The sequence below is a fragment of the Mobula hypostoma genome, chromosome 3 (assembly GCF_963921235.1).
Source record: "Mobula hypostoma chromosome 3, sMobHyp1.1, whole genome shotgun sequence".
In the NCBI taxonomy this organism is placed as follows: domain Eukaryota; kingdom Metazoa; phylum Chordata; class Chondrichthyes; order Myliobatiformes; family Myliobatidae; genus Mobula; species Mobula hypostoma.
The window spans coordinates 148,614,121-148,629,226 of NC_086099.1; the positions used below are offsets into that span (position 1 = coordinate 148,614,121).

General features: G+C 40.4%; 1 protein-coding gene across 3 annotated transcripts in view; it reads right to left on the reverse strand.

Moving 5' to 3' along the window:
* Positions 1-295: 295 nt before the first annotated feature.
* Positions 296-15,106, reverse strand: part of gabbr2 (gamma-aminobutyric acid (GABA) B receptor, 2) — a 1,071,742-nt gene continuing 1,056,931 nt past the window's right edge. For all 3 annotated transcript variants that reach the window (XM_063043845.1, XM_063043844.1, XM_063043846.1), the window contains 2 exons: positions 4,728-4,848; positions 296-3,044 (listed from right to left, as the gene is read on the reverse strand). In XM_063043845.1, the coding sequence (XP_062899915.1) occupies positions 2,879-3,044; positions 4,728-4,848 (287 nt within the window). In that variant the 3' untranslated portion in view covers positions 296-2,878. The remainder of the gene's footprint in view (positions 3,045-4,727; positions 4,849-15,106) is intronic.

Sequence of the window (15,106 nt, forward strand, 5' to 3'; positions counted from 1 at the left end):
ACTGACCAATAACCCAATACTGACAGAGCATTTGCTTACCATTCAGGTACAGGTATATTTGAAACTGGAATACTGCGAGTTAATGGAAATAATTGAACTGCTTTTGTCGATCAGATTTTTTTTACATTAGACATAGCCATTACACAGACCTCAGGTGCCAAAGTGACTTTTGCTGTAACTGCTTTTTTTTGGCAGGCATGTATCAGGGGATGTGTTACAAAATACAACATACTAGTTTCAAATCCGTAAGAGTGAAGTTACTTCACAGGAATGAAGAATGCAAGAAATACCAGTTTTTTGTGTTTTATTCATAAAAACAGATTTGCAACATTTTATTAAAAATTTATTCATGCAGTATAAGGGTACAAGAAACCTTCTATCCATTTCCAGGTTGCCCTGGCAGTTCTTACTTAAAGCATTTGTGCACTAATATGATTTGGAGAATGCCACCAGAGGCACCACCTTTCCATAAATCTACCCTTTTTTGCTGCTGTATAAAAGAACAGAAACATTAAATAACTATATTACTTTGTGGGTCTTTGATATTAGCAGGAAATTAAAAATGTTTCCTTATGGGAAAAATCTACATAATTATTAAGACGGAAATGTACTGCATGGTTTAAACCTAATAAATTGCACACAGTCAGTATTCACAGACAGTCACAGATATACACGCTCACCTCCAACAGCCCAATACTTTAGTTTGTTTCCTGCTATATTAAGAATAATATTTCTATAGAGAACTTGTGTATACATTATATACAGTATTCAGTCCTCCCTCCATATGATGAACTGTCTTCAAAAATAAACCTGGTTATTAGTTGAATTAAGGAGGCAGGGAAATACGTTAATAGCCAGTATTACCATTCAGAATACCAGAAAACAGCATTTCTTCACAATGTTAACTAAAAGCTTATTAGGACGTGTTTATCAGTGCACTAAGCATGCTCCTTTGACATTGATGAACATGGAATTGTGCAACCTTGACAGAATACAAATCTGGCTTGGGACAGTGCATACCTAAGCTTCAGTGGGGCTTTTGGACATGATCAGAATCTAAGTTATGACATACATCTATTAACTGCAATGGTAGCTGTTGAGGAATACAGATCTCCTCTTTAGACCCTTCACTCTGTTGGGAGTAGTCTGTGAGCAGTGGCTCAAAACCTCACTCAGCCCAACTAGGAACTATTCTTCATGTAGAGCACGGGAAGCACTTTAATCGGATTTATTTTGGCTCCAGGTTAATGTACGTATAGCTAAGAGTCAATCGTTTAAAACATACTCCGAGCACACCTGGGCTAGTAGCCCACAGTACTGTAAAATGCTGTAAATTGTTCATCAGCTCCATTGGCTCTCAGAGGGGTAGGGATTCTTCGAGCTTGCTGCTGGATAACCCTGTAAGTAGATAGTCCATAGCTGACAAGCAACAAAGCTTACCAATACTCAGCTTTATCCAGCAGAAGACCAGCACTACCCCGATACACGTTTGGAGATCTCTAAGCCATTGCTATTTCTTTTCTGCTCTTAAACTCTGTAGGTGTAGGCAGATGCAGTTTCCCTACAACGTGGAGAGAATATACTCCGCATATCAGCTTCTTATATGGAATTCTGTTATTTGAATTGGAGAGTTTTTAAACACGATGATCGTTCTCACATATACAAATTAGCCAGCTGACCACAAAGAAAGGTCCAGAGTTATACACCAGCTCACTTTGCACTCAAACATTTTTGTCTTATTATACCCTTGGCCTCAAGTTCAATTTCAAAGTAGGTTTTGTTTCATATCCTTTTGCACTGCTGAAAAGTGCACCTTGTCACAACAGCACAATAATCGCTTGTCAGGTGACATGATATACAGAAGTATCTTTGCTGTTGATATCAGTTAAGGGGAAATAATGGAGGCAATTTATTCACATGTGAAAGCCCTTCAACCAGTGATATGCAACGCTTTGCCCAAGGATATAATAAGTATGTACACATCAAAACTGATTATCTCTTGCTTTCAAAGAGTAAGGAAGCTAATCACTGGCTATTTATTTTGTTCATTCAGAAATCGACTGCATTCATGTTCATCAGTTTCTAATTTAGTAAACGCGCACCAGTTTCAGTCTGTAGTACTGAAAAATACGAGCACCAAAAACCAGAATCAGTAATTAGCAAGCAAGAGATAACAGATTTTTCATCAGACTTAAATATTTGGGAAGTAACATTTTAGCTCACAAATCTCACTATCAAATTAGTAAAAAGATAAATTCTACACTGTTCACTTACCATGTTCAAAATCCCTCTGAATGTGTCTTCCAAAATCAGTTGTATGTTTCTCTGCTAGAAACATATTCCTATATCAGACATATTGATTATAAAGCTTCATTCTCCATAGCAAAATTTATTTAGGGGTCTAGTACAGGTTGCTTCTTTTGTGCATTTGTGTGCAGAAGTAGTGGTACTTATTTTATGCTACAAATAAATTTTTCAATTTAATAGTTGAATTTTGTTTGAAGTGTGAACCATTAGTGTATATCAAATTTTGCATAGCAGCTCATTATTCTCCCTTCACGATTGTGGCATTTATAAAACAACTGTTCAGTTTTGATAAAATTTCACTCCCTGCATCCTTAAGAAAACCTGTCACTCTTTCTGGGAAGGAAAGCACATCCAGTTTATGCAGAAACAAAAACTTCACAGATAAGGCTACAGGTCAGATTCTGGACATCTCCCCATGACCACACAACCTTGCTCAGGAGCCCAGCAGTGTCTGTTTCAAATGCTCATTCCTCTGTGGAAAGGGGAGTGTGCGTTGTGTACGTAGCAGAGAACTAGGTGGAGTACGCAATCCAGATGCTGAGTACTCATCAGTTCGGGCTACAAAGCCTCTCTACAGGCCGGAAACCATGACTCGAAATGATGGCTGCACATGTCTGTGCCGAGGGCTGGCACTGGGACTCACACATGGACTGGCACAACTAGCGTCAACTCCACCTATTGATGGCAAGTAGGCATGATGAAGGATGGGTAGCTGCAAAGACAGTCTACGCTGTATACTGCAAAAGAGAATAAAAGGAGTTAAGCGTCTCTTAAGTGACACACTAAAATTTAGTCATAATGAAACATACACCAGTTCCAAGGGCAAAATCTATTTGATTAATTGCTTACTATTTTCACAAAAACTGACATATTTCTTTGAATCATGCAGTGATATTAATCACCAATACTATCAAAGCCATTTGCCTGTGCATTCTCACTATTTTAAGAACATATCCCACTTTCTTTCTCGGTGAATATCCATCTGCTTATCATTTGTGCTCTATTTTTCATTGCTTCCCCCTTAAAACTGCAACCCCTCTATCTGTTAAATATGACCTACATGAGTTTAACTGCTCTTTGCTCGTTATCTAGGATACAGAAGGGCAGAGGTTTCTAACCTAGGATCCACCAGCCCCTTGCTTAATGGCATTGGTGCATGGCATAAAAAAAGGCTGGGAACCCCGGCAGTAGGATGAATCAGAAATACCGAGGCAGTAGAGAGATAGATTTGTAACAGTGTGTGAGCATCACTAGTTGTCAATGTAGTGCAGTGGTGGGGACTATCGTTCACTTACTCTGATAGGTTGCTGACAATATATTTACCATAGTCCACTAATTGTGCATCAAATTCCCCCAAAAAATGCACTCTATTTTGTTTACTCCATTTGCCAACTTCTTTCTCAGAGACAGAAACTCCAGGAGAACATTTTCCTCAGTTGAGATGGTAGGAAGTTGCTCCCACCTGTACAAATGCCACTGGCATTTGGTGTTGGGGAAGACAGGTCTGCAAGGTGACTGCCAGCAAATCACAGTGGTTCTGTGGAACTTGGGAGAGCACATGTCCCCACAAAAATTCTTCCCAACTAAAATCATTTGGATGACTCCTTTGTAATGTGGAACTTGTTCAAAGTGGCTCTCCTGATATACCAGTTAGTAAGAGAACTGAGGATTTAAATGCAAATTTGTTGAATTCCTTCAACATTACTTTTCTGTGAACTCATGTACAGTGGAGAAATTAAGTTTTCCTATATCATGTTTTGTAACATTCGTCCACCAATAGAATTGTCAAATGGTTACAGGGAACATTATATTGCTCATCTTACTAATGCACTAATCCCATCATTGCCACTCTAGTCAAGGAAACCAGTGTTATCAAAAGCTTGTATTATACCTCAAATACATAAAAATCAGTGCATACCGAACAATCTCAAGCCAAGTACATGGTCATCATCCCTTCTTACAGTGGCAAGTGGTTAAGCTGGCTGGATGGGAGAATTCAAGGTCATCAACACATAGGGCATTACGTGAAAAAAACTATTTCACTGTTTTGAAACTATTGGTTTCTTACATCCAAGGTGAAATTGCATCAAATTATTGTAAACCTCTGATTTTATTCTAGTCTGGAGAATCAGATAGCAAAATCAGCTATCAAGGATTCCTTTGAAAAGTCATTCCAATTTCAGTTAATGTACAATAACATAAAAGATGGAATGCCCAGTGAATTTCATGCTGCAACATTAAGATGTGTTGACAACTGAGACAACTTTGAAAAAATTGGACCAAATAATAGTCTAAATTATTGGAGACTTAAAGGCAATTTTTGTCATGAAGATTTAGTCTTGATATTATTCTGCAAGATTCCAGTAATATTGGCCAAGATTGCCTCTAAATTTTGATAATATTGTTGTGCCATTACTTACTGTTCTGGAGAATTGATATCTTCTATGACATCTTTGTTTGTTCTTGAAGACTCCAATGTGGTTCCCCAAGGAACCTGTGCTCGCGAATCATGTTGGTTTTTCATTAGAGGCTTGTCACTATCTGCAAAATACAGTGATTATGTGAGTTTTGTGCCCTGCAGGACTTCATCCTATTTGACTACTGAGTGTAAATGCAATAAAAAAGGGCTGTAAGTATAATGAAACCACAGTGAATAATATTGCGATACAGAGGACTTTCAGCCCGTTACAAAAAAATCTTATTCTTTGAAAATATAATGCTACTAGTTCTATTCCCTTGCTCTTTTCTAGGACTTTGCAAGTTTTCCATTTAGCAATTTCATTTTTTAAAGATAATGCCAGGTTAGTGTCCATTACTCTTTCAATTTCTGAATAAACAGTCTGAATGTAATCTAGTGTTATTGAAGCAGGAAACACCAAAAGTTGAATATAGTTGCAATTGGTTGTTTGTGAAGCCATACCTGGAGTACTACACTCAGTTTTGCTCTGCTTACTTATGAAACAAAACACTACTATTGGAATCATTGCAAAATAGTTTCACTTGACTGATTCCTTGGATGACGGTGGTCCTAATCACAAATGGCTAAAAAAATTGTTAGATTAGATTAGATTCAACTTTATTGTCATTGTGCTGAGTACAGATACAAAGCCAATGAAATGCAGTTAGCATCTAATCAGAAATGCAAAGAATAGTGTTATTTACAAAATAACTGTGAATAAAAAGTAAGTGCTACAGCACACAAATAAAAAAAACTGAGACAGTACAATATGGGTGCAATACTGCTTAGTGCTGTGATGTGAGGTTCAGCAGGGTCACAGCCTCAGGGAAGAAGCTCTTCCTGTGCCTGCAGGTGCGGGAGCGGACGCTCCTGTAGTGCCTACCAGATGGGAGGAGAGTAAAAAGTCCATGGTTAGGGTGAGATGAATCCTTGATAATGTTTTTCGCCCTGAGATGCAGTTGGTGAGTATGCTCTAAATGGTACAGCAGTAAAAGTCGTCAGTATCCTGGGACAGAGTTGAGCTTTCTTGATGATCCGCAGGAAATAAAGGCGCTGTTGCACCTTTTTGATCGGGATGGAGGAGTTCAGGGACCAGGTGAGATCCTCAGAAATGTGGACACCAAGGAATTTGAAGCTTGATACACGCTCCACTACAACCCTGTTGATGTAGATGGGAACGTGAGTGTAGCTCCTAGCATACCTGAAGTCCACAATGATCTCCTAACCCTTCTCCCCTACATAGCTCTCCATTTTTCTATCATCCATGAGCCTATCTAAGAGTTTCTTAAATGGTCCTAATGTATCTTCCCCTACCACCATCCTTTGTGGCGTATTCCATGCACCTACCACTCTCTGTTAAAAAAATCTCTGACATCCCCTTATACTTGTCTACAATCACCTTAAAATTATGCCCCCCTGTAGGAGCTATTTCTGTCCCTGCTTATCCATTCTATCTATGCCACCTAGCTTCTTGTACAACTCTATCAACCTTCCTCCCATCCTGTTTCACTCCAAACTTCTTACAGAATCTAGAGAATCCCTAAGTTTATCTGGAAACACACAAAGGGTTATGGAGGATATATCATTTTGAGTTCTTAAAAGGGAACTAGATGAGTTTCTGAAAGATCAGTGAACTGAGGTCAATCTAGAGCTGAGACGGGTTCGCAGTCGAGACTCGACAGAGATCATCAAAACCATACGGAAGGGAGACGCAAGAGACTGCAGGTGCTGGGGTCCGGAGAGATTAAATGAAGCCATTGGAGGAACTCAGCAGGTCAGGTAGCAACTGTGGAGACAGAGGGATTGAGAGCCTGCATCAAAAAAATCACAATGAATGAAGGGACAGACTTCAAGGGTTAGCTGGCTTACTCCTGCTCTGAATATATCCTGTTCTTGTGCAACATTTTCATATGTAAATACTTTGTACAGCTAATTCAATGGTTAGATTCAAGTCCTATTTGATAGCAATTGCTGGTAATGCTTGATGGGATATAGGGAAATGGACAAGAGAGGTTTATTTGTCTATCTGCACTTCAATCTCTCTGTAAATGTAACACCATAATATGCATTCTGTTTTCCTTTTTACTACCTAAATATACTTATGTATGGATTGATCTATTTGGAAGGCACACAAACAAAAAGTTTCTTGCTCTAGTTCAGTAAATATGATAATAATAAACCAATACCAGTAGGTGGGAAATGTCTGTTGAATTTGTATTCTGCCACCCTGACTATTGAGTTAACTGGGTTTTTGGCAGTAGTGCATTCTAGTGCTCAGGTCACGAGCTCTGGCATTGTCTGTTGAGTTTGCATTTTGTCACCCTGATGACTTGAGTTCATCGGCCTTTTCTGGCAGTAGTTCATTCTATTCTGCAGAGCATGATTCCTGACATTGGCTGTCATAGCATCAGTGTCCTACTGACCAGGGAGCCTGCTGAGCACATCTCCCACTTTGCACCTCCTCCACCGGGGGTCCAGGGTAACATCCACAAGCTCTTGACACCAGCATCCCCACTTCAAAGAACTGTACTCCATAGCTGCAAGTTAACTTCTACTGTACAGCTTCTGGCATCCCCTTGGACAACCACATTGGCTTGGTCTTGTGAGTAAACATTAACATCCCCTGGGGCCTATATCCCCAGGTCCAGATGATTCACAAATATCAAAAAGAGTAACAGTTCCAGCACCAACAGGAGGTTTTCACCATTGGAATCTTTGCTCCACACAAATAATAATCTGCTTCAACTTTTTACTTCCTCCCTCAAAGTCAATTTTTGTAGTCACTCTTCCTTTATTCCCAAAGGCTTCAATTTATGAACAATTTGTACCATAACACATTGTCAGCCTGTTAAACGTTCAAAAAGAGCACCATCCACAACATTGCCAACACTAATCCACCCTGTTACATCACTAAAATCTGAATCACGATGGTTCTATGAATTAGTCATAGTCATAGAAACGTACATCACAGAAACAGGCCCTTCAGCCCATCTTCTCCATGCCAAACCACTTAACCAGCCCAGTCCCATTGACCTACACCTGGACCATAGCCGTCCATGTACTTACCCAAAGCTTCACTTAACCACTGAAATCTAGCTCACATGCACCACTTGTGCTGGCAGCTCGTTCCACACTCTCATGACCCTCTGAGTGAATAAGCTCCCCTTCATGTTCCCATTAAACATTTTACCTTCCACCCTGAACACATGGTCTTTAGTTGATCCCCCAACCTCAGTGGAAAAAGGCCTGCCTGCACTTACCCTATCTATACCGCTCATAATTTTGTATACTTCTATGAAATCACCTCTTCAATTTTCTAGGTCCCAAGGAATAAAGTTCTGACCTATTCAATCTTTCCTTATACACCAATCCCAGAAACATCCTTGTAAATTTTCTCTGCACTTTTTCAAACTTACTTACATATTTCCTGTAGGTAGGTGACTAAAACTGCACACAATACTCTGAATTAGGCTTCACAACGTCTTACACAATTTTAACATAACATCCCATCTCCTGTACACAATACTTTAATTTATGAAGGCCAATGTGGCAAAAGCTTTTTTTACAATCCTATCTATCCGTGCTGCCACTTTGAATTAATTTTGGACCTTTCTACCACACTCCTCAGTGCCCTACCGCTCACCGTGTAAGACCTACCCTGGTTGGTTCTGCCGAAGTGCAACATCTCACACTCATCTGCATTAAATTCCATTGGTCATTTTTCAGCCCGTTTTTCCAGCTGGTTCAAATCCCATTGCAAGCTTTGATCGTCTTCCCCACCATCTACTACAGCCCCAATCTTGGTGTCATCTGCAAATCTGCTGACCCGGTTAACCACATTATCATCCAGATCTTTGACATAGATGACAGATATCAACTGACCCAGCACTGATCCCTGCGGCACTCCACTAGTCACAGGCCTCCAGTCAGAGAGGCAACCATCTACTACCGCTCTCTGGCTTCTCCCTCAAAGCCAATGTCAAATACAATTTACTACCTCGTTTTGAATGCCAAGCGAGGTAGTAAATATTGTGCAACCAATTCCTTCTGGCTTTTGTTTACAACTATATTTCTGGAAGTAGCAATTATTTTTACTCTGTCCTAAGATTTTTGGCAGGAGGCCGATCAGTTTTTGTTTTGGATAGGAATGCAATTTTTGAAATTGTCACTCTTCTGTAACAAGTCTTAAATCTGAATTATTGTCTATGTTCAAAAAGCTCCAGCCATCGTTCTTTGGTTTGCTCTGAGAATGCAGTTTCCAAAACTGACCACTCCCAGCAGGCTAGTTTCCATATGATAATGTTACTGGAAATCATGGCAACAATAATTAGCTTTAGGATTCTTCTGAAGTAAACGAATTCAAAGTTCAAAGTTCCAAATTCAAAGTATGTTTCTTTTATCAAAGTATGTTGCAGTACACAACCCTGAGATTTGTCCTCCCGCAGACAGCCAGGAAACAAAGAAAACCCGTTCGGAGAAAAACATCAAACACCCTGCAGCGCATAAAAAATCACGCAAGTGGGGCAAAAAAGAACAAGCAGAAAACACAATATAAAAACACAGAAACGATCGAGTCAATGTATATTCCGTTCAGCTTATTTCAGCTCAATCTGGCACTGTGTCAGTCACCATCCTCAGGCCGCCCCGATCCAAGTCACCTAAAATAGCAACAAAAAAAGGAGCGAACAGAAACCAGAAACAAATCATAACATAGAAACATAGAAACATAGAAAATAGGTGCAGGAGTAGGCCATTCGGCCTTTCGAGCCTGCACCGCCATTTATCATGATCATGGCTGATCATTCAACTCAGAACCCCGCCCCAGCCTTCCCTCCATACCCCCTGACCCCCGTAGCCACAAGGGCCACAACTAACTCCCTCTTAAATATAGCCAATGAACTGGCCTCAACTGTTTCCTGTGGCAGAGAATCCCACAGATTCACCACTCTCTGTGTGAAGAAGTTTTTCCTAATCTCGGTCCTAAAAGGCTTCCCCTTTATCCTCAAACTGTGGCCCCTCGTTCTGGACTTCCCCAACATGGGGAACAATCTTCCTGTATCTAGCCTGTCCAATCCCTTTAGGATTTTATACGTTTCAATCAGATCCCCCCTCAATCTTCTAAATTCCAACGAGTACAAGCCCAGTTCATCCAGTCTTTCTTCATATGAAAGTCCTGCCATCCCAGGAATCAATCTGGTGAACCTTCTTTGTACTCCCTCTATGGCAAGGATGTCTTTCCTCAGAATAGGGGACCAAAACTGCACACAATACTCCAGGTGTGGTCTCACCAAGGCCTTGTACAACTGCAGTAGTACCTCCCTGCTCCTGTACTCGAATCCTCTCGCTATAAATGCCAGCATACCATTCGCCTTTTTCACCGCCTGCTGTACCTGCATGCCCACTTTCAATGACTGGTGTATAATGACACCCAGGTCTCGTTGCACCTCCCCTTTTCTTAATGGGCCACCATTCAGATAATAATCTGTTTTCCTATTTTTGCCACCAAAGTGGATAATTTCACATTTATCCACATTAAATTGCATCTGTCATGAATTTGCCCACTCACCCAACCTATCCAAGACACCCTGCATCCTCTTAGCATCCTCCTCACAGCTAACACTGCCACCCAGCTTCGTGTCATCCGCAAACTTTGAGATGCTGCATTTAATTCCCTCATCCAAGTCATTAATATATATTGTAAACAACTGGGGTCCCAGCACTGAGCCTTGCGGTACCCCACTAGTCACCGCCTGTCATTCTGAAAAGGTCCCGTTTATTCCCACTCTTTGCTTCCTGTCTGCTAACCAATTCTCCACCCACACCAATACCTTACCCCCAATACCATGTGCTTTAAGTTTGCACACTAATCTCCTGTGTGGGACCTTGTCAAAAGCCTTTTGAAAATCCAAATATACCACATCCACTGGTTCTCCCCTATCCACTCTACTAGTTACGTGAACTACAGAGTCCTATCCACAAACCACGTCATCTAAACCTTGCCCAAGTCCCAAGATTCTGGCATAATCCTCCAGCAGCATTGAGCGAGAATGAGAGGGAGACTATTCAAAAGCAGCGGCCTTCTCCCGGGAGCTGTGAGGTCCCTGTGTTCAAGTGGTCTATCTCTCCATCTTGCTTGATGAGGGTCACAAGACAAAGGAGCAAAATTAGGGCATTTGGCCCATCAAGTCTGCTCCACCATTCAATCATGGCTGATTCTTTCCTCCCCTCTTCAGCCCTGCCATTCAGCACGCTAGTCTTGAAAGAACTTGCTGACTGCTCTTGCCACTGCACTGGATAATATCCACACCATAGGAGTGATAGATTTGAAATCAACCCCATTGCTTTCTTATTGCGCACTGCTTTCTCTCAAATCTGCTATTCCAGTTAAGCAACATGGTGAGGGGAGTGGCTAAGTAATTCTGATGGTGGTTCAATCTTCAGTTTGCTAGCGATAGCTGATCTCCACTGAAGTTCCACGTGGGAAATAAAACTGGCATCAGCATCCTTAGGAAATCTGGTGGCAGGGATAGGTGGTAACTCTAGCTATCGTTTTCCACCATGATTGATTTGTTGCGGTGTCTCGTGCAGTTGACAATGCTACTCACATAGGGGTATAAATCTGACAGCAATGTGTTCATTTTAGGGCCAATTTTGTGAATCAAAATTAATCCAGAAAAGCATCCAACTTGATATTGGGTGTTCACCCATCACAGATAGCCGATGCTGTGTTCAGGCTTTTTGCCTGTGTCGTTGTTGACTAGACTCTGAATATCATGCTTTGTTTTTTTACAATTATTCCCCAAGGGAGCATATACACATTAATCGTTAAACACGAGGCCAGTATGCATAAATCAGCAGTGACCACTCATGCTCACAGCTGAGTTCTGAAGCACATACTTTGGTTTGGTAAGCTAAGTTTACTCAAGCAGGAACCTATGGCTAAAGCTGTCTCATCTATTACAGGTATGCCTTTTACAATCTAATGAGATCAGGTGGAGAGAATTGGGTGGAAGGGTATACGGATGAGAGCCACACCCAAAACAACAAGCAAAGTTTGAGAGTTGTCCATGCTGCTTTCCTCGCTTAAACCATGGTCTAAATCACTATGAAGCCAAACGGTTCCAATATCTGGGAGCTATTGAAAACTCTCCAAATTACTAACATATATATCATAAAACAGAACAGCCCAGGAACAGCCCCTTGGCCCAAGGTGTCTCTGGCGAATACAATGCCAAAATAAACTAATGTCTTCTACTTACACATGATCTAAATTCCTCTCATATAGAGTATGAAAAACTTGAAGAATTTACTCACTAGAAATACTTAAAATACTTAAATAACTTCAAATAATATAAAAGCTGAGATCGGTAACTACATTGTTCTTGTACTATTCCCCCCATTAAAATCAATTTCAACCTAGTGCAGGTGTTTATGTAGATTTTCCAAGGCATATAATGAATTAGTCACAACTGCAAACTGCTTTACTAAATAGTATGTGAAAATAACAAAATGAACAGCTCAGGTTCCCAAGCTGGTGGCAGTTTCTCCAGAAAATCTCAGCAGCTGTGCAGAGTACTGCCAGTGGTGCTACTGTTGTGAGTTTTATGGTATATTGTGCAGCACTGTATTCCTTGTCTGCTTGAACAAGTCTGGGGGTGTAAGATCAGGTTAGATGTTGAGAAATAGAAGCACAAATTAGTCATTCAGCTCCTCCAGTCTGCTCCGCCACTCAATAAGAACAAAGCCAATCTTTTACCTTAGCATCAATCTCTTACACTTTCCTTTAATCTTTTCATAGCTAGAAACTGAAAATCCCCATGCTTTGAGTGTACTCAATGATGGACCTTCACAGTCTTCCTGAATTGAGAATCCCAAAGTTCAGTTGGTCTCCAGATGAAGATATTTCTACCCAATTCATTTTGACCTGGTTCCAGGGCATAAGGCGACTCTGCCCCTGTTTTGTAAAGACTTGTAAATTTTATGCCTGCTTCATTCTCCCGTTCATCTAAATTCAAAGGAATACAGAACCTGGTAAATAGGGACCAAAGATCGAAAGGCAAAATTGTAGTAGAACAATGGGTTTTAAGAAAGGGAAAGTTCAGATTCAATTTAAGCATAGTCCTGAAATGGGAAAAGGGAAGAACAATCAAATCTAGAGTTCTCTGAATAATAGAAGAGACACAGAGGACAATAAAGCAAAAAAAAAGTCTCCAGTACAATTAAGTCCTTCTGATGGTGGAGGCATTGGAGAGAATCCACTGCCTTCTGGGGAAATGGAGTCAGGTTCTATTTTGCCTTCACGAGTGAATTGGATAAATAGATGGTGCCGATATTAATTGCAAAGCTATAGAGGAGGCTGTAGGCTGAAGCTAGAATGTTGCTCCAGGAGAGAGCTTGTTTGGATCTGAATGGTCTTCCCCTATGTTGTAACAATTCGGTGATTCTACGATAAATAGAATTGTGCAAGATCTATTTTTCAAAGTCAGTTGTTGAAATATATATTCTGACACTGTAATATTCTCATCTTCATTTATTATTGACATTGATTATTTCTGCAAATACAAATGCGATTTTGAAAAATAAGCAGCCAGGGCACACAGCATCATTCAAATATTTCATGTAAAAGCAGTACCATGTTCAGTTAATCAATCCATTCGGGCAACATCAGTTCCCAATGAACAAGATAAACTAAGAGTGCTGCAATTACAGTGCTTAAGGAGCTAATTTGAAGCTTTAAACAACAAAAATTACCTCAGCGTTAGAAGGATAGCTTAATATCTAATAGCAGATTGCTAAATCAATGCTGAATGTTTCAAAGACAAGCTTATCCCAGTGGGGGGAGGATTGAGATGCTTATATAGTGGAATTCAATGAATGAATGTGGATGGGAATAAACTGTTGTCAAGTTCATCAAATATTTACATTAAGTAGGGTTGAGGATTTGGATTCGGCAAATACTTATTGAGATAATCACAGTTTGAATTTCAGTCAGAAAACTAGGTGCTTGAAATTTCTGGTTCAGGAAATTATGTTCCTCTGTGCCTTCTGTCCAGGAATGTCTGCTAGGGAAATTCACAGCAAAATAATGATAAGGAGAGTTGTAACATGTAGAGTATAACAATAGAAAGTTCTGAGGATCATGTTGCTTTTTCATAGAAACATAGAAATATAGAAAACCTACAGCACAAATCAGGCCCTTCAGCCCACAATGCTGTGCCGAACATGTACTTACTTTAAAATTACATAGGGTTACCCATAGCCCTTTATTTTTCTAAGCTCCATGTATCTATCCAGGAGTCTCTTGAAAAAACCTATTGCAATTGCCTCCAAGACCCTATCATATCCGCCTTATGTTTTATCTCTTCTCTCCTTAAGGCTTTTTCAGTTGCTTTCTGTTGGTTTTTACAAGCTTCCCAATCCTCCAGCTTCCACTATTTTTTGCTATATTTTATGCTTTTTTTTTTGCTTTTATGCTGTCTTTGACTTCTCTTGTCAGTCACAGTTGCCTCATCATTCCTTTAGAATACTTTTTTGATCTTTGGCATGTATCTATCTCGTGCCTTCCCAATTGCTTCCAGAAACTCCAGCCATTACTGTTCTGCCTTCATCCCTGCTCATGTCCCCTTCCAATCAACTTTGGCCACCTCCTCTCTCATGCCTCTGTAAAGCTGTATCTCTTTACACAAGTTATTTACATGCAGGCTAATCAATCCCCTATGATGGTAATATTCAACGTTTGAGTTCCCTGATTCTCAGCATTTCATTGACACGTTGCGTTGTTACAGGTCACTGATTTATGACTGATTGTAACTCTTATCAAATGCAGTGCATTTATCAGATGTACATGTAATCTTTGCCATCAAGGGGGGAGGGGCACTACCAGTTGCAGGTTCTGAAAGTGGCACATTATTCTTACATTGCTGAGTCTGTCTGCCAAAGCTTCTAATCTAATCGGAATTCTAGGAGTAGGACAGCCATGCCAAAAGATCATAGTCACCAGCTCCTACTCACCCTCTATGGCCATTTCAATACAGTGCATTAATAATTGTAACTCAGTATCTCAAATCCTTCCTTCTAGAGCCATCAGATAAAGAACAGAAGCCCCTGCACCAACAAGTTGAAGATGGATAAAAGATCCCTTTTGCTTTTTGCTTGCTTAGCACTGATCATGGAGAGCTGTGTTCCCTTGCCTGCTCATTATATATGCTCAGTGGCCACACTGTTGGGCATCTTCTGTACCTAGTAGATTGGCCACTGGGTGTAGGTTCATGGTTTTCTGCAGCTGCAGCCGATCCACTTCAATGTTCGACATATTTGTGTGTTCCAAGATGCTCTTCTGAG